General features: G+C 41.7%; 1 protein-coding gene across 7 annotated transcripts in view; it reads left to right on the top strand.

Moving 5' to 3' along the window:
• The window catches only part of ahnak (AHNAK nucleoprotein), a 33,878-nt gene extending 12,014 nt beyond the window's left edge, over positions 1-21,864 (top strand). For 2 of the 7 annotated variants that reach the window (XM_030725905.1, XM_030725904.1), the window contains exon 6: positions 116-21,864. In XM_030725905.1, the coding sequence (XP_030581765.1) occupies positions 116-20,944 (20,829 nt within the window). In that variant the 3' untranslated portion in view covers positions 20,945-21,864. Of the gene's footprint in view, positions 1-115 lie in introns of those variants that run through there. The other 5 variants (XM_030725906.1, XM_030725907.1, XM_030725908.1 and 2 more) reach the window with 5 other exon arrangements.
• The last annotated feature ends 2,207 nt before the right edge of the window (positions 21,865-24,071 follow it).

Raw genomic sequence — 24,071 nt, forward strand, 5'->3', positions numbered from 1 at the left:
GTTTTGTTTTTTGTTTTTTTTTTTAAACAATTATCACTCATTTTTTTGTAGGAAAGCTAGAGGACTTATACATGGTATGCTATAACAGGTGCATGTTTATTTTTTCAATCAACAGAGTGGGGATGATGAAGATTATAAGAGAATATACACAAAAAAGATAAAACCAAGGCTGAAGTCTGAAGACCTCGCAGAGGGAGTAGATGTGCGCACAGAGCGGCACAGCAGCACGAGCAGCGATGGCAGCACAATTACCACCATCACTCGTCGTATTACTACTTACACAGTAGACATGCCAAGTGGCATAAGTGAGCAGCTTGAACTTTCAAGCCCGGACGTCAAAGGGCTAAGGCACGAATCTGGATCTTCTCATATCAGAATCTCACATGGCAGCCCTTCAGGTAAAATGGGAGCAGACGAAGGTGTTTTTGAGTCAAGTGATGCAACTTACACTGGGCCAAAGATTACTTCCACAGTGACACGCTGGGGCAATGGTGGGGTTCAAACTACAACACATATAAGAGAGGAAAAAGAAAGAAATACAGATCTCAGATTTAAGGGTCCTAGCTTTGGAGTAACAGTTGGAAAATACCAGGAAGGCACTGAAACTTTAAGAGGGAGTGGAGAGCAAGGAGATATAAGTATTCAGGATTCAGAAATAAGCATGACACTAAGTGATGACAAAAACACGGCCGGCAGGCACGTTACTGTGGGAGGGATAACCTCAACCGATGAAAATGGAGGGACCATAAGTATGTCTTTACCAGGGAAAGGAATGAAAATTTTGAGTACAACCACAGACAATAGACAGATGGGAAGTTCAGACAGTAGTTTAAGTGAGAGGACAAAAGTGAATATCTCTGGAATTACAGTCAGTCACCCACAGACAAAAGGATCAGGTAGTATTCCACATGTCAGAATAGGAGGATCCACAGATAGTGATATGGATTTGAAAGATGCCAAGATAAAAGGATCAACAATCACATTAGATAATGTTACCACAGGATTTTTTTCAGAAAAATCAGAACTGGACATCAAAGGGGCCAATGTGCAGACCAAAGGTCCCAGTGCCAAGACTGAAGGGACAGTTTTGAGACTTCCAGAATCTGAAAGTGACATCAAAGGCACTGAAATCAACTCTAACATCCAAATCAAACTGCCAACGAGTGATGGCAAATACAAAATGGAGGTTAAAGTTCCATCTTTATCTGGGCTGGACAGAGATGTGAATTTGAAGAGTTCTAAGGAAGAGGGAAAAATTGATATAACTGGTGAGGGAGCTAGAGTAGCACCAAAACTTGACATTAAAAGTCCAGTTATAAGCACTGAGGGGAAGGAAGGAAGAAAAACTGATGTAAAAACTCCTGAAGCTGATATGAAAGCAACAAGATTTGTTGAAAGTAAGGATGTAAGAATTAAAGGACCCGATGTTGATGTTCAGGGAACAAAGGTAAACGTCACAGTGTCTGATATTGATGTCAAAAGGCCAGACATTGACATTAACCCTTACAGGGCTGGTATTAATATTAAACCACCTGAATTTGACATTCCAAGTGCACAAGCGGACGCTGAGGGCCATGACGCAAAACTAAAAGAATCCAAAATAGAACTGCGAGGAACAAAGATGACAGATTTGGACATCAGTCTAAAGAGTCCAAAAATAAAAGAAATGGCTGATATATCAGTTCCAAAGTCTGAAGGGGATATAAAAGCTTCAAAATTGAATACTGAAGGAACACATGTTGATATTAAAGGGCCCAAGGGAGGAGTGGATATACCCAAAATTGAAATGCCATCATTTGGCTTCAAAGGTCAAAAATTAGAGGGTCCAGATGTTGACATAAACCTTCCAAAAGCTAAAACTGGCATCAGAGAACATAAAGTGGAAATTACAGGACCAGAAGTTGACGTTGAAGGCCCTGATGGAAAATTCAAGGGACCCAGACTTAAGGGAGATGTTGATGTGTCAGCTCCAAAGATTAAGGGAAACATAAAAACCCCCAAAGTGGACATTGAGAGACCAGATGTGGACATTGAGGGCAACAAAGGACTGAAAATGCCCAAATTCAAAATGCCAACCATTGGGGTTAAAGGTCCAAAACTTGAAGGTCCAGACATTGATGTAAACCTTCCTAAAGCTGACATTGACATCAAAGTCCCCGAAGTGGACATTAAAGGAGCTGATATTGATGTTGAGGGTCCAAGTCGAAAGATCAAGGGACAAGAATTCAAGATGGCCTGTATATCTGGACCTAAAATTTCCATGCCTGCTGTGGATTTCAATCTGAAAACCTCTAAAGTCGAGGGTGAGATAGATGTTCCAAAACTGGAAGGAGAAATGAAAGCACCTGAAATTGACATTAAAGGCCCCAAAGTGGACATTGAAGTACCAGATGTTGATATGGAGGGCCACAAAGGAGGACTGAAAATGCCCAAATTCAAAATGCCATCATTTGGAATGAAGGGTCCAAAACTTGAAGGTCCAGATGTTGATGTCAGCCTTCCTAAAGCTGACATTGATGTTAAAGCACCTAAAGTGGATATTAAAGGACCAGAAGTTGATGTTGAAGGTCCTGATGCAAAGCTTAAAGGACCAAAATTCAAGATGCCCAGTATATCGGGACCCAAAATTTCCATGCCTGGTGTGGATTTCAATCTGAAAGGGCCTAAAGTTGAAGGTGACATTGATGTTCCAAAGATTGAAGGAGAAATGAAAGTGCCTGACGTTGACATCAAAGGTCCAGAGGGTGACATTGAAGGGCCCAAAGGTAGTTTTGAAATGCCAAAAATCAAAATGCCATCATTTGAGATCAAAGGTCCGAAAGTTGAGGGTCCAGATGTTGATGTAAATCTTCCCAAGGCCGGCGTCAATGTCAAAGCACCTGAAGTGGATATTAAAGCAGCAGAAGTTGATATTGAAGGTCCTGATGCAAAACTCAAAGGACCCAAATTCAAAATGCCATCATTATCAGGCCCCAGCCTCCCAGACTTTGACATCAATTTGAAGGGGCCCAAACTTAAGGGAGATGTTGATGTGTCAGCTCCAAAGATTGAGGGAGACATTAAAGGCCCCAAAGTGGACATTGAAGTACCAGATGTTGATATGGAGGGCCACAAAGGAGGACTGAAAATGCCCAAATTCAAAATGCCATCATTTGGAATGAAGGGTCCAAAACTTGAAGGTCCAGAGGTTGATGTCAGCCTTCCTAAAGCTGACATTAATGTCAAAGCCCCTGAAGTGGACATCAAAGGAGCTGACATTGATGTGGAAGGTCCAAGTGGAAAGATCAAGGGACCAAAATTCAAGATGCCCAGTATATCAGGACCTAAAGTTTCCATGCCTGATGTAGATTTCAATCTGAAAGGGCCTAAAGTTGAAGGTGACATAGATGTTCCAAAGATTGAAGGAAAAATGAAAGTGCCTGACGTTGACATCAAAGTTCCAGAGGGTGACGCTGAAGGGCCCACAGTTGGATTTGAAATCCCCAAAATGAAAATGCCATCATTTGGGGTCAAAGGTCCAAAAGTTGAGGGTCCAGATGTTGACGTAAATCTTCCCAAAGCTGATATCAATGTCAAGGCACCTAAAGTGGATATTAAAAAGCCAGAAGTGGATGTTGAAGGTCCTGATGCAAAACTCAAAGGACCCAAATTCAAAATGCCATCATTATCAGGCCCCAGCCTCCCAGACTTTGACATCAATTTGAAAGGGCCCAAACTTAAGGGAGATGTTGATGTGTCAGCTCCAAAGATTGAGGGAGACATTAAAGGCCCCAAAGTGGACACTGAAGTACCAGATGTTGATATGGAGGGCCACAAAGGAGGACTGAAAATGCCCAAATTCAAAATGCCATCATTTGGAATGAAGGGTCCAAAACTTGAAGGTCCAGACGTTGATGTCAGCCTTCCTAAAGCTGACATTGATATCAAAGCCCCTGAAGTGGACATCAAAGGAGCTGACATTGATGTGGAAGGTCCAAGTGGAAAGATCAAGGGACCAAAATTCAAGATGCCCAGTATATCGGGACCCAAAATTTCCATGCCAGATGTAGATTTCAATCTGAAAGGGCCAAAAGTTGAAGGTGACATCGATGTTCCAAAGATTGAAGGAAAAATGAAAGTGCCTGATGTTGACATCAAAGGTCCAGAGGGTGACATTGAAGGGCCCAAAGGTAGTTTTGATATGCCAAAAATCAAAATACCATCATTTGGGATCAAAGGTCCGAAAGTTGAGGGTCCAGATGTTGATGTAAATCTTCCCAAAGCTGATATCAATGTCAAAGCACCTAAAGTGGATATTAAAGCGCCAGAGGTTGATGTTGAAGGTCCTGATGCAAAACTCAAAGGACCCAAATTCAAAATGCCATCATTATCAGGCCCCAGCCTCCCAGACTTTGACATCAATTTGAAGGGGCCCAAACTTAAGGGAGATGTTGATGTGTCAGCTCCAAAGATTGAGGGAGACATTAAAGGCCCCAAAGTGGACATTGAAGTACCAGATGTTGATATGGAGGGCCACAAAGGAGGACTGAAAATGCCCAAATTCAAAATGCCATCATTTGGAATGAAGGGTCCAAAACTTGAAGGTCCAGATGTTGATGTCAGCCTTCCTAAAGCTGATATTGATATCAAAGCCCCTGAAGTGGACATCAAAGGAGCTGACATTGATGTAGAAGGTCCAAGTGGAAAGATCAAGGGACCAAAATTCAAGATGCCCAGTATATCAGGACCCAAAATTTCCATGCCTGACGTAGATTTCAATCTGAAAGGGCCTAAAGTTGAAGGTGACATAGATGTTCCAAAGATTGAAGGAGAAATGAAAGTACCTGAAGTTGACATCAAAGGCCCCAAGATTGACATAGAAGGGCACAAAGGTAGTTTTGATATGCCAAAAATCAAAATGCCATCATTTGGGGTCAAAGGTCCAAAAGTTGAAGGTCCGGATGTTGATGTAAACCTTCCCAAAGCTGATATCAATGTCAAAGCACCTAAAGTGGATATTAAAGTGCCAGAAGTTGATGTTGAAGGTCCTGATGCAAAACTCAAAGGACCCAAATTCAAAATGCCATCATTATCAGGCCCCAGCCTCCCAGACTTTGACATCAATTTGAAGGGGCCCAAACTTAAGGGAGATGTTGATGTGTCAGCTCCAAAGATTGAGGGAGACATTAAAGGCCCCAAAGTGGACATTGAAGTACCAGATGTTGATATGGAGGGCCACAAAGGAGGACTGAAAATGCCCAAATTCAAAATGCCATCATTTGGAATGAAGGGTCCAAAACTTGAAGGTCCAGACGTTGATGTCAGCCTTCCTAAAGCTGACATTGATATCAAAGCCCCTGAAGTGGACATTAAAGGAGCTGACATTGATGTAGAAGGTCCAAGTGGAAAGATCAAGGGACCAAAATTCAAGATGCCCAGTATATCAGGACCCAAAATTTCCATGCCTGATGTAGATTTCAATCTGAAAGGGCCTAAAGTTGAAGGTGACATAGATGTGCCAAAGATTGAAGGAGAAATGAAAGTACCTGAAGTTGACATCAAAGGCCCCAAGATTGACATCGAAGGGCACAAAGGTAGTTTTGATATGCCCAAAATCAAAATGCCATCATTTGGGGTCAAAGGTCCAAAAGTTGAGGGTCCAGATGTTGATGTAAATCTTCCCAAGGCCGGCGTCAATGTCAAAGCACCTAAAGTTGATATTAAAGCACCAGAGGTTGATGTTGAAGGTCCTGATGCAAAACTCAAAGGACCCAAATTCAAAATGCCATCATTATCAGGCCCCAGTCTCCCAGACTTTGACATCAATTTGAAGGGGCCCAAACTTAAGGGAGATGTTGATGTGTCAGCTCCAAAGATTGAGGGAGACATTAAAGGCCCCAAAGTGGACATTGAAGTACCAGATGTTGATATGGAGGGCCACAAAGGAGGACTGAAAATGCCCAAATTCAAAATGCCATCATTTGGAATGAAGGGTCCAAAACTTGAAGGTCCAGACGTTGATGTCAGCCTTCCTAAAGCTGACATTGATATCAAAGCCCCTGAAGTGGACATTAAAGGAGCTGACATTGATGTAGAAGGTCCAAGTGGAAAGATCAAGGGACCAAAATTCAAGATGCCCAGTATATCAGGACCCAAAATTTCCATGCCTGATGTAGATTTCAATCTGAAAGGGCCTAAAGTTGAAGGTGACATAGATGTGCCAAAGATTGAAGGAGAAATGAAAGTACCTGAAGTTGACATCAAAGGCCCCAAGATTGACATCGAAGGGCACAAAGGTAGTTTTGATATGCCCAAAATCAAAATGCCATCATTTGGGGTCAAAGGTCCGAAAGTTGAAGGTCCAGATGTTGATGTAAATCTTCCCAAAGCTGACATCAATGTCAAAGCACCTAAAGTGGATATTAAAGCGCCAGAGGTTGATGTTGAAGGTCCTGATGCAAAACTCAAAGGACCCAAATTCAAAATGCCATCATTATCAGGCCCCAGTCTCCCAGACTTTGACATCAATTTGAAGGGGCCCAAACTTAAGGGAGATGTTGATGTGTCAGCTCCAAAGATTGAGGGAGACATTAAAGGCCCCAAAGTGGACATTGAAGTACCAGATGTTGATATGGAGGGCCACAAAGGACTGAAAATGCCCAAATTCAAAATGCCATCATTTGGAATGAAGGGTCCAAAACTTGAAGGTCCAGACGTTGATGTCAGCCTTCCTAAAGCTGACATTGATATCAAAGCCCCTGAAGTGGACATCAAAGGACCTGGCATTGATGTTGAGAGTCCAAGTGGAAAGATCAAGGGACCAAAATTCAAGATGCCCAGTATATCGGGACCCAAAATTTCCATGCCTGATGTAGATTTCAATCTGAAAGGGCCTAAAGTTGAAGGTGACATCGATGTTCCAAAGATTGAAGGAGAAATGAAAGTACCTGAAGTTGACATCAAAGGCCCCAAGATTGACATAGAAGGGCACAAAGGTAGTTTTGATATGCCCAAAATCAAAATGCCAACATTTGGGTTCAAAGGTCCGAAAGTTGAAGGTCCAGATGTTGATGTAAATCTTCCCAAAGCTGACATCAATGTCAAAGCACCTAAAGTGGATATTAAAGCACCAGAGGTTGATGTTGAAGGTCCTGATGCAAAACTCAAAGGACCCAAATTCAAAATGCCATCATTATCAGGCCCCAGCCTCCCAGACTTTGACATTAATTTGAAGGGGCCCAAACTTAAGGGAGATGTTGATGTGTCAGCACCAAAGATTGAGGGAGACATTAAAGGCCCCAAAGTGGACATTGAAGTACCAGATGTTGATATGGAGGGCCACAAAGGACTGAAAATGCCCAAATTCAAAATGCCATCATTTGGAATGAAGGGTCCAAAACTTGAAGGTCCAGACGTTGATGTCAGCCTTCCTAAAGCTGACATTGACATCAAAGCCCCTGAAGTGGACATCAAAGGACCTGGCATTGATGTTGAGAGTCCAAGTGGAAAGATCAAGGGACCAAAATTCAAGATGCCCAGTATATCAGGACCCAAAATTTCCATGCCTGATTTAGATTTCAATCTGAAAGGGCCTAAAGTTGAAGGTGACATAGATGTTCCAAAGATTGAAGGAAAAATGAAGGTGCCTGATGTTGACATCAAAGGTCCAGGGGGTGACATTGAAGGGCCCAAAGGTAGTTTTGAAATGCCCAAAATCAAAATACCATCATTTGGGATCAAAGGTCCAAAAGTTGAGGGTCCAGATGTTGACGTAAATCTTCCCAAAGCTGATATCAATGTCAAAGCACCTAAAGTGGATATTAAAGCACCAGAAGTTGATGTTGAAGGTCCTGATGCAAAACTCAAAGGACCCAAATTCAAAATGCCGTCATTATCAGGCCCCAGCCTCCCAGACTTTGACATCAATTTGAAGGGGCCCAAACTTCAGGGAGATGTTGATGTGTCAGCTCCAAAGATTGAGGGAGACATTAAAGGCCCCAAAGTGGACATTGAATGCCCAGATGTTGATATGGAGGGCCACAAAGGAGGACTGAAAATGCCCAAATTCAAAATGCCATCATTTGGAATGAAGGGTCCAAAACTTGAAGGTCCAGACGTTGATGTCAGCCTTCCTAAAGCTGACATTGATATCAAAGTCCCTGAAGTGGACATCAAAGGAGCTGACATTGATGTGGAAGGTCCAAGTGGAAAGATCAAGGGACCAAAATTCAAGATGCCCAGTATATCGGGACCTAAAATTTCCATGCCTGATGTGGATTTCAATCTGAAAGGGCCAAAAGTTGAAGGTGACATAGATGTTCCAAAGATTGAAGGAGAAATGAAAGTACCTGAAGTTGACATCAAAGGCCCCAAGATTGACATCGAAGGGCACAAAGGTAGTTTTGAAATTCCCAAAATCAAAATGCCATCATTTGGAATCAAAGGTCCAAAAGTTGAAGGTCCAGATGTTGACATAAATCTTCCCAAAGGTGACATCAATGTTAAAGCACCTAAAGTTGATATTAAAGTGCCAGAGGTTGATGTTGAAGGTCCTGATGGAAAACTCAAAGGACCCAAATTCAAAATGCCATCATTATCAGGCCCCAGCCTCCCAGACTTTGACATCAATTTGAAGGGGCCCAAACTTAAGGGAGATGTTGATGTGTCAGCTCCAAAGATTGAGGGAGACATTAAAGGCCCCAAAGTGGACATTGAAGTACCAGATGTTGATCTTGAAGGCCACAAAGGACTGAAAATGCCCAAATTCAAAATGCCATCCTTTGGAATGAAGGGTCCAAAACTTGAAGGTCCAGACGTTGATGTCAGCCTTCCTAAAGCTGACATTGACATCAAAGCCCCTGAAGTGGACATCAAAGGGCCTGGCATTGATGTCGAAGGTCCAAGTGGAAAGATCAAGGGACCAAAATTCAAGATGCCCAGTATATCAGGACCCAAAATTTCCATGCCAGATGTGGATTTCAATCTGAAAGGGCCTAAAGTTGAAGGTGACATAGATGTTCCAAAGATTGAAGGAAAAATGAAAGTGCCTGACGTTGACATCAAAGGTCCAGAGGGTGACATTGAAGGGCACAAAGGTAGTTTTGAAATGCCCAAAATCAAAATGCCATCATTTGGGTTCAAAGGTCCGAAAGTTGAAGGTCCAGATGTTGACATAAATCTTCCCAAAGCTGATATCAATGTCAAAACACCTAAAGTTGATATTAAAGGGCCAGAATTTGATGTTGAAGGTCCTGATGCAAAACTCAAAGGACCCAAATTCAAAATGCCATCATTATCAGGCCCCAGCCTCCCAGACTTTGACATCAATTTGAAGGGGCCCAAACTTAAGGGAGATGTTGATGTGTCAGCTCCAAAGATTGAGGGAGACATTAAAGGCCCCAAAGTGGACATTGAAGTACCAGATGTTGATATGGAGGGCCACAAAGGAGGACTGAAAATGCCCAAATTCAAAATGCCATCCTTTGGAATGAAGGGTCCAAAACTTGAAGGTCCAGACGTTGATGTCAGCCTTCCTAAAGCTGACATTGATATCAAAGCCCCTGAAGTGGACATCAAAGGACCTGGCATTGATGTTGAGAGTCCAAGTGGAAAGATCAAGGGACCAAAATTCAAGATGCCCAGTATATCAGGGCCTAAAATTTCCATGCCTGATGTGGATTTCAATCTGAAAGGGCCTAAAGTTGAAGGTGACATCGATGTTCCAAAGATTGAAGGAGAAATGAAACTGCCTGAAGTTGACATCAAAGGCCCTAAGATTGGCTTCGAAGGGCACAAAGGTAGTTTTGAAATGCCCAAAATCAAAATGCCATCATTTGGGGTCAAAGGTCTGAAAGTTGAAGGTCCAGATGTTGACGTAAATCTTCCCAAAGCTGATATCAATGTCAAAACACCTAACGTGGATATTAAAGGGCCAGAGTTTGATGTTGAAGGTCCTGATGCAAAACTCAAAGGACCCAAATTCAAAATGCCGTCATTATCAGGCCCCAGCCTCCCAGACTTTGACATCAATTTGAAGGGGCCCAAACTTAAGGGAGATGTTGATGTGTCAGCACCAAAGATTGAGGGAGACATTAAAGGCCCCAAAGTGGACATTGAAGTACCAGATGTTGATATGGAGGGCCACAAAGGAGGACTAAAAATGCCCAAATTCAAAATGCCATCATTTGGAATGAAGGGTCCAAAACTTGAAGGTCCAGACATTGATGTCAGCCTTCCTAAAGCTGACATTGACATCAAAGCCCCTGAAGTGGACATCAAAGGACCTGGCATTGATGTTGAGAGTCCAAGTGGAAAGATCAAGGGACCAAAATTCAAGATGCCCAGTATATCGGGACCCAAAATTTCCATGCCTGATGTGGATTTCAATCTGAAAGGGCCTAAAGTTGAAGGTGACATAGATATTCCAAAGATTGAAGGAGAAATGAAAGTACCTGAAGTTGACATCAAAGGCCCCAAGATTGACATAGAAGGGCACAAAGGTAGTTTTGAAATGCCCAAAATCAAAATGCCATCATTTGGGGTCAAAGGTCCGAAAGTTGAAGGTCCAGATGTTGACGTAAATCTTCCCAAAGCTGATATCAATGTCAAAACACCTAACGTGGATATTAAAGGGCCAGAGTTTGATGTTGAAGGTCCTGATGCAAAACTCAAAGGACCCAAATTCAAAATGCCGTCATTATCAGGCCCCAGCCTCCCAGACTTTGACATCAATTTGAAGGGGCCCAAACTTAAGGGAGATGTTGATGTGTCAGCACCAAAGATTGAGGGAGACATTAAAGGCCCCAAAGTGGACATTGAAGTACCAGATGTTGATATGGAGGGCCACAAAGGACTAAAAATGCCCAAATTCAAAATGCCATCATTTGGAATGAAGGGTCCAAAACTTGAAGGTCCAGACATTGATGTCAGCCTTCCTAAAGCTGACATTGACATCAAAGCCCCTGAAGTGGACATCAAAGGACCTGGCATTGATGTTGAGAGTCCAAGTGGAAAGATCAAGGGACCAAAATTCAAGATGCCCAGTATATCGGGACCCAAAATTTCCATGCCTGATGTGGATTTCAATCTGAAAGGGCCTAAAGTTGAAGGTGACATAGATATTCCAAAGATTGAAGGAGAAATGAAAGTACCTGAAGTTGACATCAAAGGCCCCAAGATTGACATAGAAGGGCACAAAGGTAGTTTTGAAATGCCCAAAATCAAAATGCCATCATTTGGGGTCAAAGGTCCGAAAGTTGAGGGTCCAAATGTTGACGTAAATCTTCCCAAAGCTGATATCAATGTCAAAGCACCTAAAGTGGATATTAAAGGGCCAGAAGTTGATGTTGAAGGTCCTGATGCAAAACTCAAAGGACCCAAATTCAAAATGCCATCATTATCAGGCCCCAGCCTCCCAGACTTTGACATCAATTTGAAGGGGCCCAAACTTAAGGGAGATGTTGATGTGTCAGCTCCAAAGATTGAGGGAGACATTAAAGGCCCCAAAGTGGACATTGAATGCCCAGATGTTGATATGGAGGGACACAAAGGAGGACTGAAAATGCCCAAATTCAAAATGCCATCATTTGGAATGAAGGGTCCAAAACTTGAAGGTCCAGACATTGATGTCAGCCTTCCTAAAGCTGACATTGACATCAAAGCCCCTGAAGTGGACATCAAAGGACCTGGCATTGATGTTGAGAGTCCAAGTGGAAAGATCAAGGGACCAAAATTCAAGATGCCCAGTATATCGGGACCTAAAATTTCCATGCCTGATGTGGATTTCAATCTGAAAGGGCCTAAAGTTGAAGGTGACATAGATGTTCCAAAGATTAAAGGAGAAATGAAAGTACCTGAAGTTGACATCAAAGGCCCCAAGATTGACATAGAAGGGCACAAAGGTAGTTTTGAAATGCCCAAAATCAAAATGCCATCATTTGGGGTCAAAGGTCCAAAAGTTGAAGGTCCGGATGTTGACGTAAATCTTCCCAAAGCTGATATCAATGTCAAAGCACCTAAAGTGGATATTAAAGTGCCAGAAGTTGATGTTGAATGTCCTGATGCAAAACTCAAAGGACCCAAATTCAAAATGCCATCATTATCAGGCCCCAGCCTCCCAGACTTTGACATCAATTTGAAGGGGCCCAAACTTAAGGGAGATGTTGATGTGTCAGCTCCAAAGATTGAGGGAGACATTAAAGGCCCCAAAGTGGACATTGAAGTACCAGATGTTGATATGGAGGGCCACAAAGGAGGACTGAAAATGCCCAAATTCAAAATGCCATCATTTGGAATGAAGGGTCCAAAACTTGAAGGTCCAGACGTTGATGTCAGCCTTCCTAAAGCTGACATTGACATCAAAGCCCCTGAAGTGGACATCAAAGGACCTGGCATTGATGTTGAGAGTCCAAGTGGAAAGATCAAGGGACCAAAATTCAAGATGCCCAGTATATCGGGACCCAAAATTTCCATGCCTGATGTGGATTTCAATCTGAAAGGGCCTAAAGTTGAAGGTGACATAGATGTTCCAAAGATTGAAGGAGAAATGAAAGTACCTGAAGTTGACATCAAAGGCCCCAAGATTGACATAGAAGGGCACAAAGGTAGTTTTGAAATGCCCAAAATCAAAATGCCATCATTTGGGGTCAAAGGTCCAAAAGTTGAAGGTCCAGATGTTGACGTAAACCTTCCCAAAGCTGATATCAATGTCAAAGCACCTAAAGTGGATATTAAAGGGCCAGAAGTTGATGTTGAATGTCCTGATGCAAAACTCAAAGGACCCAAATTCAAAATGCCATCATTATCAGGCCCCAGCCTCCCAGACTTTGACATCAATTTGAAGGGGCCCAAACTTAAGGGAGATGTTGACGTGTCAGCTCCAAAGATTGAGGGTGACATTAAAGGCCCCAAAGTGGACATTGAAGTACCAGATGTTGATATGGAGGGCCACAAAGGACTGAAAATGCCCAAATTCAAAATGCCATCATTTGGAATGAAGGGTCCAAAACTTGAAGGTCCAGACGTTGATGTCAGTCTTCCTAAAGCTGACATTGATGTCAAAGTCCCTGAAGTGGACATCAAAGGAGCTGACATTGATGTGGAAGGTCCAAGTGGAAAGATCAAGGGACCAAAATTCAAGATGCCCAGTATATCGGGACCCAAAATTTCCATGCCAGATGTGGATTTCAATCTGAAAGGGCCTAAAGTTGAAGGTGACATAGATGTTCCAAAGATTGAAGGAGAAATGAAAGTACCTGAAGTTGACATCAAAGGCCCTAAGATTGACATCGAAGGGCACAAAGGTAGTTTTGAAATGCCCAAAATCAAAATGCCATCATTTGGGATCAAAGGTCCAAAAGTTGAGGGTCCAGATGTTGACGTAAATCTTCCCAAAGCTGATATCAATGTCAAAGCACCTAAAGTGGATATTAAAGCACCAGAAGTTGATGTTGAAGGTCCTGATGCAAAACTCAAAGGACCCAAATTCAAACTACCAACATTATCAGGACCCAGCCTCCCAGACTTTGACATCAATTTGAAAGGGCCAAAGATTAAAGGAGATATGGATGTGTCATCTCCAAAGACTGAAGGAGAAATTAAAATCCCTGAAGTGGACATTGAGGGTCCCAATTTGGATGTTGAATCTACAGAAGGCAAAATTTCAGGGCCAAAGGTGAAGTTTCCTACATTAAGTGGACCTAAATTTTCCATGCCAGATGTTGATATTAATTTAAAGGGACCAAAGATAAAAGGTGATTTGAAAGGAGATTCTCACTTACCAAAAGCTGAAATTGAGGGAGCTGATGCCTCAATTGACATCCCTGAAACTGGCTCAAAGAAAATAAAATTCAAAATGCCAAAGTTTGGATTCAAAGGTCCAAAGACAAATGTCCCAGACACTGATTTGAAAGGTGACATCAACTTGAAAGGGAAGACCAGCAGCATGGAGGGTCTTGACCTTGATATGGAACTGTCTTCACCAAAAACCAAAGGATCTAAATTCAAAATGCCAAAATTTGGTTTCAAAAGCCCAAAGACAGAGATACCAGAAGCTAATATAAATCTTTCAAAACCTAGCACTGAAATAAAGACACCAGAAGTAAAAATTGATGGACCAGACATTGATATAGAGTCTCCAAGTGGAAAGATCAAAGGACAAAAGCTGAAGATGCCAACTCTCTCAGGACCAAAAATTTCCATGCCGGATGTAGATTTTAAATTAAAAGGTCCCAAACTTGAAGGTGATATTGACATGCCAAAGATTGAAGGAAAAATGAAGGCACCTGAAGTTGACATCAAAGTTCCAGAGGTTGACATAGAAGAACCGAAAGGTGGATTTGATATACCCAAAATCAAAATGCCATCATTTGGGATCAAAGGTCCAAAAGTTGTAGGTCCAAATCTTGACATTAACCTTTCCAAGGCCGACATCAATGTCAAAGCACCTGAAGTGGATTTTAAAGGGCCAGAAGTTGATGTTGAAGGTCCTGATGCAAAACTCAAAGGACCCAAATTCAAAATGCCATCATTATCAGGCCCCAGCCTCCCAGACTTTGACATCAATTTGAAGGGGCCCAAACTTAAGGGAGATGTTGATGTGTCAGCACCAAAGATTGAGGGAGACATAGAAGGCCCCAAAGTGGACATTGAAGGACCAGAGTTTGATCTAAAGGGCCACAAAGGAGGACTTAAAATGCCCAAAATGAAAATGCCATCCTTTGGAGTTAAGGGTCCAAAACTTGAAGGTCCAGACATTGATGTCAGCCTTCCTAAAGCTGACATTGATGTCAGAGCCCCTGAAGTGGACATCAAAGGAGCTGACATTGATGTGGAAGGTCCAAGTGGAAAGATCAAGGGACCAAAATTCAAGATGCCCAGTATATCGGGACCCAAAATTTCCATGCCTGATGTGGATTTCAATCTGAAAGGGCCTAAAGTTGAAGGTGACATCGATGTTCCAAAGATTGAAGGAAAAATGAAAGTGCCTGATGTTGACATCAAAGGCCCAGAGGGTAACATTGAAGGGTACAAAGGTGGATTTGAAATGCCCAAAATCAAAATGCCATCATTTGGGTTCAAAGGTCCAAAGGCTGATGGTCTAGATGTTGATGTAAACCTTCCCAAAGCTGACATCAACATCAAAGTACCCGAAGTGGATATTAAAGGGCCAGAAGTTGATGTTGAAGGTCCTGATGCCAAACTCAAAGGACCCAAATTCAAAATGCCATCATTATCAGGCCCCAGCCTCCCAGACTTTGACATCAATTTGAAGGGGCCCAAACTTAAGGGAGATGTTGATGTGTCAGCTCCAAAGATTGAGGGAGACCTTAAAGGCCCCAAAGTGGACATTGAAGTACCAGATGTTGATATGGAGGACCATAAAGGAGGACTGAAAATGCCCAAATTCAAAATGCCATCATTTGGAATGAAGGGTCCAAAACTTGAAGGTCCAGACGTTGATGTCAGCCTTCCTAAAGCTGACATTGATGTTAAAGTCCCTGAAGTGGACATCAAAGGAGCTGACATTGATGTGGAAGGTCCAAGTGGAAAGATCAAGGGACCAAAATTCAAGATGCCCAGTATATCGGGACCAAAAGTTTCCATGCCTGATATAGATTTCAATCTGAAAGGGCCTAAAGTTGAAGGTGAGGTTGGTGTTCCAAAGATTGAAGGTAAAATAAAAACACCTGATCTTAACATCAAAGGTCCAGAGATAGACACCGAGGTGTCGAAAGGTAGTTTTGAAATGCCAAAAATCAAAATGCCATCATTTGGGGTCAAAGGTCCAAAAGTTGAGGGTCCAGATGTTGACATAAACCTTCCCAAAGGAAATATCGATTTCAAAGGACCTGATGTGGATATTAAAGCACCAGAAATTGATGTTGAAGGTCCTGATGCAAAACTCAAAGGACCCAAATTCAAAATGCCATCATTATCAGGACCTAGCCTCCCAGACTTTGACATCAATTTGAAGGGGCCCAAACTTAAGGGAGATGTTGATGTGTCAGCTCCAAAGATTGAGGGAGACATTAAAGGCCCCAAAGTGGACATTGAAGGCCCAGATGTTGATGTTGAGGGCCACAAAGGAGGACTGAAAATGCCCAAATTCAAAATGCCATCATTTGGAATGAAGGGTCCAAAACTTGAAGGTCCAGACATTGATGTCAGCCTTCCTAAAGCTGACATTGATGTCAGAGCCCCTGAAGTGGACATCAAAGGAGCTGACATTGATGTGGAAGGTCCAAGTGGAAAGATCAAGGGACCAAAATTCAAGATGCCCAGTATATCGGGACCAAAAGTTTCCATGCCTGATATAGATTTCAATCTGAAAGGCCCTAAAGTTGAAGGTGAGGTTGGTGTTCCAAAGATTGAAGGTAAATTAAAAACACCTGATGTTAACATCAAAGGTCCAGATATAGACACCGAGGGGTCCAAAGGTGGTTTTGAAATGCCCAAAATCAAAATGCCATCATTTGGGATCAAAGGTCCAAAAGTTGAGGGTCCAGATGTTGACGTAAACCTTCCCAAAGCTGATATCAATGTCAAAGCACCTAAAGTGGATATTAAAGGACCAGAAATTGATGTTGAAGGTCCTGATGCAAAACTCAAAGGACCCAAATTCAAAATGCCATCATTATCAGGCCCCAGCCTCCCAGACTTTGACATCAATTTGAAGGGGCCCAAACTTAAGGGAGATGTTGATGTGTCAGCTCCAAAGATTGAGGGAGACATTAAAGGCCCCAAAGTGGACATTGAAGTACCAGATGTTGATATGGAGGGCCACAAAGGAGGACTGAAAATGCCCAAATTCAAAATGCCATCATTTGGAATGAAGGGTCCAAAACTTGAAGGTCCAGACGTTGATGTCAGCCTTCCTAAAGCTGACATTGATGTCAAAGTCCCTGAAGTGGACATCAAAGGAGCTGACATTGATGTGGAAGGTCCAAGTGGAAAGATCAAGGGACCAAAATTCAAGATGCCCAGTATATCGGGACCAAAAGTTTCCATGCCTGATATAGATTTCAATCTGAAAGGCCCAAAAGTTGAAGGTGACATCGATGTTCCAAAGATTGAAGGTAAATTAAAAACACCTAACGTTAACATCAAAGGTCCAGAGATAGACACCGAGGGGTCCAAAGGTGGTTTTGAAATGCCGAAAATCAAAATGCCATCATTTGGGATCAAAGGTCCAAAAGTTGAGGGTCCAGATGTTGACGTAAACCTTCCCAAAGGCAATATCGACTTCAAAGGACCTGATGTGGATATTAAAGGACCAGAAATTGATGTTGAAGGTCCTGATGCAAAACTCAAAGGACCCAAATTCAAAATGCCATCATTATCAGGCCCCAGCCTCCCAGACTTTGACATCAATTTGAAGGGGCCCAAACTTAAGGGAGATGTTGATGTGTCAGCTCCAAAGATTGAGGGAGACATTAAAGGCCCCAAAGTGGACATTGAAGTACCAGATGTTGATATGGAGGGCCACAAAGGACTGAAAATGCCCAAATTCAAAATGCCATCATTTGGAATGAAGGGTCCAAAACTTGAAGGTCCAGACGTTGATGTCAGCCTTCCTAAAGCTGACATTGATATCAAAGCCCCTGAAGTGGACATCAAAGGACCTGGCATTGATGTTGAAAGTCCAAGTGGAAAGATCAAGGGACCAAAATTCAAGATGCCCAGTATATCAGGACCCAAAATTTCCATGCCTGATGTGGATTTCAATCTGAAAGGGCCTAAGATTGAAGGTGACATAGATGTTCCAAAGATTGAAGGAGAAATGAAAGTGCCTGAAGTTGACATCAAATGCCCCAAGATTGACATTGAAGGGCACAAAGGTAGTTTTGAAATGCCCAAAATCAAAATGCCATCATTTGGGGTCAAAGGTCCAAAAGTTGAAGGTCCGGATGTTGATGTAAACCTTCCCAAAGCTGATATCAATGTCAAAGCACCTAAAGTGGATATTAAAGTGCCAGAAGTTGATGTTGAAGGTCCTGATGCAAAACTCAAAGGACCCAAATTCAAAATGCCATCATTATCAGGCCCCAGCCTCCCAGACTTTGACATCAATTTGAAGGGGCCCAAACTTAAGGGAGATGTTGATGTGTCAGCTCCAAAGATTGAGGGAGACATTAAAGGCCCCAAAGTGGACATTGAAGTACCAGATGTTGATATGGAGGGCCACAAAGGACTGAAAATGCCCAAGTTCAAAATGCCATCATTTGGGATGAAAGGTCCAAAAATTGAAGGTCCAGATGTTGATGTCAGCCTTCCTAAAGCTGAAATTGATGTCAAAGCCCCTGAAGTGGACATTAAAGGAGCTGAGCTAGATGTTGAGGGCCCAAGTGGAAAGATCAAGGGACCAAAATTCAAGATGCCCAGTATATCGGGACCCAAAATTTCCATGCCTGATATGGATTTCAATCTGAAAGGCCCCAAAGTCGAGGGTGACATAGATGTTCCAAAGATTGAAGGAAAAATAAAAGTACCTGAAGTTGATATCAAAGGTCCAGAGGTTGACATTGAAGGTTCGAAAGGTAGTTTTGAAATGCCCAAAATCAAAATGCCATCATTTGGGGTCAAAGGTCCAAAAGTTGAGGGTCCACATGTCGATGTAAACCTTCCCAAGGCCGACATCAATGTCAAAGCACCTAAAGTGGATATTAAAGCGCCAGAGGTTGATGTTGAAGGTCCTGATGCAAAACTCAAAGGACCCAAATTCAAAATGCCATCATTATCAGGACCTAAACTGCCAGATTTTGACATCAATTTGAAGGGGCCCAAACTTAAGGGAGATGTTGATGTGTCAGCACCAAAGATTGAGGGAGACATAGAAGGCCCCAAAGTGGACATTGAAGGACCAGATGTTGATCTTGAGGGCCACAAAGGAGGACTGAAAATGCCCAAATTCAAAATGCCATCCTTTGGAGTTAAGGGTCCAAAACTTGAAGGTCCAGACATTGATGTCAGCCTTCCTAAAGCTGACATTGATGTCAGAGCCCCTGAAGTGGACATCAAAGGAGCTGACATTGATGTGGAAGGTCCAAGTGGAAAGATCAAGGGACCAAAATTTAAGATGCCCAGTATATCAGGACCCAAAATTTCAATGCCTGATATGGATTTGAATCTGAAAGGCCCTAAAATTGAAGGTAAGGTAGCTGTTCCAAAAATGGAGGGACAAATGAAAGCACCTGACGCTGACATCAGTGTTCCGGAGATTGACTTTGAATATCCCAGAGGTGGACTGGATATGCCCAAAATCACAATGCCATCATTTGGTTTCAGAGGTCCAAAAGTTGAGGGTACAGACATTGACCTAAACCTTCCCAAAGCCCATGTTGATGCGAACGCGCCTGAAATTGACACTACCCAGCCAGAAGTTGACATTAAAGGTCCTGATGCAAAACTCAAAGGACCCACATTCAAATTACCATCACTGTCTGGACCTAAACTGCAGGGACCAGGCATTGACATTAACTTTCCCAAATCTAACACAGAAATTAAAGAAGCCAACCTTGAAATTGATGTAAAAGGGAGCAAAATTAAAGGTGACATGGATGTATCTTTGCCCACCCTGGAAAAAGATGTAAAAGTTCCAAATGCTGACATTTCTAATGATGCTGAAAAGACTGCCATTACCTTTCCCAAGTTCAAAACTCCTAAGTTTGCAATGAAAACCCCAGTTCTTGAGGAGCCTAAATCCCACATCAACATTCCCAGCACTGTAGGAAAAGGTTCTAAAACAGAAGTTAGCTTCCCTGATACCGAGGCTAGTCTTGATGCCCCTGATATTGATATAAACATAAAGGGGAAAAAAGGAAAGTTTAAACTTCCAAAAGTTAAAGGAAAGCCAAAAAAATCTGATGCTAATATAGAAACACCAGCAGTAGAACTAGATGTTGACACAACAAGTAGTTATGCCAAAGGAACAAAAGTAAAGAAGCCTCTTTTTGGTAAGCTTCACTTTCCTGATGTTGAATTAGATATCAAATCACCAAAAGTAAAAGGGGATGGATCTTTATCTGCCATTGATGGCTCTGGCAGTCACAGTGCAAATGTTCAACTGGAAGGGTCAGATGTGAAAGTAAAGTCTTCCAACATTAAAATGCCAAGTGGGATTGATCCAGAAATTAATGCAAGTGTTTCAGGAGGAAGTGGAATTGGTGGTCTTCAGTACCCAGAGGGTAAAGTTGCATTTCCAAAAATCACAGTGCCAAAATTTGGTATTGTTTTGCCACAGGTGGAAGGCCAAGAAAGTGCAGGAAAGGTTGAATCAGAGCCTGCAGCTAGTGGAGGCATCAAAATAGAATCTCCATCCATTAGTTACCAAGTCAGTTCTCAAAATATTGAGGTTCCTAGTCCAGAGCTGAGACAGGAAGGCAAAGTAAAGGTAAAGAAGCCAAAATTGTTTGGCAAATCAAAAGCAAAGGGCAGCAGTGCAGGTGACCTTCATGGACCAGATGCAGAATTGAGTGGCAGTGGAAAAGCAGGTAAACCCTCTAAAGAGCTAAGTGTACATTCTGGGGAACTCATGAGTGGAAAAATAGAATTAGAGGGTGATCCTGGACCGAGTTTGTCAACTAAAGGCAAGTCAGCCTCACTGGATCTTTTTAAGAAATCAAGACATCGATCTTCTTCATTGAGTGATGAGGGGGGACTTTCAGTTAGCTCTCCTTCAGCTCACTTAGAAGCTGAAGGTGGTGACATTTCTTTAGATCTAGGAAGTAAGGTCAAAGGAAAGAAAGGCAAGTTGAAGTTTGGTACTTTTGGAGGTTTTGGTTCAAAGTCAAAGGGCTCATATGAAGTGACACTTGGAGATGACAGTGAAGCACATGTAGAGGGGAGTGCAGGTGTTTCACTACCTGCTAAAAAATCAAGACTATCTTCATCCTCAAGCAGTGATAGTGGTTCAAGAGGTGGTTTCAGGTTCCCAAAAGTTGAGCTATCTGTTTCACCCACAAAATGATAAAGAGACTTATTAAAGCCTCAATCACACCAAATATATTCTCATAATTGAAAACTTTAAAACCTAAGGGGACATGCACAATCATCTCAGTGTGGTAAATTTGAGTATTTTTTTCGTGATCAAAGTGCATGAGATTGTTTAAAATCCCTTCAAAGTGTAAATAAGATTAATTTGTAATAATAAATGTTGTTTTTGTATATAGTCCAGATTTATTGAATCTATGCCATCTCACATAAGTCACATCAGTAGTTTGTTACAGGGTTTTTTCACTGTGTCCTTTGTCATTCTATTAAATAAATGTTAAAGAATGGGTGTGGTATATTTGTGTCCAGGGGTCTATTGCACAGAACGGATACAACAGTTTTTTTAGAATTAAAATGTTGTTCATTCACCAATTTTTTTTTCCTTTTTTAAGTAGGGAGTGATTATATTTTCAATCTTTAATAATATATAATCAGTAAATAATCATTATAGAGATGGATTTTTATAACACACTGTAAAGAGTGATAATGTATATACCATTATTGCAGCTGTTTTACACATTTTCAAGTGCTGTCAGTACTTTTTTGTTCATAAAGAAAATGTATTTGCTTAAATCTGCCATTTACCACAAATATCAATTTGGTTCATGTATTTTAAACAGGATCTCTAATCATGTGTTATTTTCACTCATTAATGCTCTGTTTAATGATTTTATTTCATTTTTTCACTTTCTCCTTGTATTCGCACCATATACATACATTAAGTGTCACAAATAGTACCTCTTTGATGTCAGTTTGTTTGCATACAAATTTTACAAATACAATTTACAAATACTTTGTTGATAGACAGTTGAATAGCTTTGAATAGATGCAAGAGAGATCATTATTTGGGTCTATTATTTTGTGTGCAATCTGCCAAATAAACTAAATAAAAAACTATATTGGATTATTAGTTTTTCTTAAATGACTGTATCTTGCCACTTTAAATGTGATATAATGACACTGGATTTTTTGTGATATACTTGAATTGTCACTTTTGAGATGTCATTTTCCATGTTCAACATTGATTTGGGTGCGAATATCATGTACATGGATTGACTTCATTACGAGTAATACATAACTGTCAATGGACTACAGAATTTAAAATGAATACAAAAAAAAAATCTAAATGTACATACTCTTCACATTCATTCCATGGTACACAGTTGGGGAGAGAGAGAGAGAGAGAAGTGGGGACACGGAAAAAACCCACCACATCTAACTCAGTTATCTCTCTTATTCCTCAATGTGTAGGTTGCCCAGTACTTTGGTCCATATTTTGTAAGATTTCTCATAACTGTGGGAATGCGGATAGGATAATTGTTATGACCCTCTTTGAAATGGGTGACCCTTGCAGCTAAATGTTTAATCATTAACTTCTATGATATTGATACACCACGTGGGGCATCAAAAAATAAAATGTGATTACACCACCCAGTGGTTGAGTTATAATACAGCATAACTGTTACTGATTATTCTTCAAAACACTTTTGAAGAAAACTCTTATTTTATGTGATTAATGAAATCATGAGGATCTGCATAATTGCAAGAAGTTTTAAAATTTTTTTAGATTTATTTTAACACAATATTTTTCTTAAAGATTTTGTCCATGACAGTAATTAACCTAACCCCAGTAAGTGCATGTCTTTGGACTGTGGGAGGAAACCCACGCAGACATGGGGAGAACATCCAGGCTCCACACAGGGAGAGAGGGAGGGAGGGGCCAAGGTGGAACTGAACTCAGACCTTCCAGATGGAAGGCAGCACTGTGAGGCAGCAGTGCTAACCACTGTCCCACCGTGCTGCCTGGTGTTTGTATTTAAACAAAAAACCCCAACAGAATTACACAAAAAAACCCAAAAATAAAATTAAATTAAAACTGCAAGCGGTGATGATTGGGCCCGCATGATTGACGCTTGGAGTGCTTGGAGGTTGTCGCGCACAAGAGAGTAGCTGGCTCACCCAGATGCTGTCAGTCCAGCAGGATACCCATACCTAGCGTTGTTCGCCCGCCGAACGTCTCCCGCGTCCACTAGGTGGCGTGGGTGAGCGCCCACTAATTAAAGTGTCATGATGCTGTATGTAATGCGTGCACCCAATCAATTAAATTGTAATGCTCATAGGATGATGATTATCTGTTTACTGTTGATTTCCTGTCACCATTAGGTGGCGTTACAAGTGTGAAACAAAGCAGGTAAATGGGTGTGTCTTGTGTCACTCACCCTCTCCTGAAGCATGTGAAGTGTGGGACAGATTGGACAATGTATATTTGAGATGTGACAATTTGGTGACATTTGGTGAATTCCCAAATTCAGAGGGTTGCCATGGCAACACCATTCAAGATGCTATAAAACCTTGAATAACTTTAGATGGGCTACTTGTGTAGATGATCTGGAGCCATTTTTGTGTCACTGGATGAAATGCTCTAGCAGAAGATCATTCAAATAGCAGGCCTGAAAAAGGCGAAAAATGCTGCAAAAATGACACCTTAATTTGAAGATGCCTGGCTTCCTATTGGGTTTTGGGTATGGGTCCAAAAGACTTTTTTGTTTGTACAGCCCGGGGACTGATGTGAAACTGTCTGGGGCTTGATATTACAAAAGTCCAAATTCAGAGGGTTGCCATGGCAACACCGTTCGAGATTTTATAAAACCTTACATAACTTTTGATGGGCTACTTGTGTAGATGATCTGGAACCACTTTGGTTTTTCAGTGGGTCAAATACCCTAGGAGGAGTTGATTCAAATAGCAGGCCTGAGAATGGTGAAAAATGTTGCAAAAATGACACCTTAATTTGAAGATGCCGGACTTTCTGTTGGGTTTTGGGTATGGGTCCAAGTGACTTTTTTGTACATCTTACCATGTTACATCAGCATGCACAATTTTAGATACACAGAGTAAGCACAGCCATGGGGTTGATGATTAGAATCTTTCTGGATCTTGAAATTAAGAAAGTCCAAATTCAGAGGGTTGCCACGGCAACACCATTCAAACTTTTAAAAAACCATGAATAACTTTGGATGCCCTACTTGTGTAGATGACCTGTAGCCAATTTGGTCTCACTGGGTGAAATGCCCTAGGAGGAGTTGATTCAAATAGCAGGCCTA

Source organism: Archocentrus centrarchus, unplaced genomic scaffold, assembly GCF_007364275.1.
Source record: "Archocentrus centrarchus isolate MPI-CPG fArcCen1 unplaced genomic scaffold, fArcCen1 scaffold_83_ctg1, whole genome shotgun sequence".
Lineage (NCBI taxonomy): Eukaryota > Metazoa > Chordata > Actinopteri > Cichliformes > Cichlidae > Archocentrus > Archocentrus centrarchus.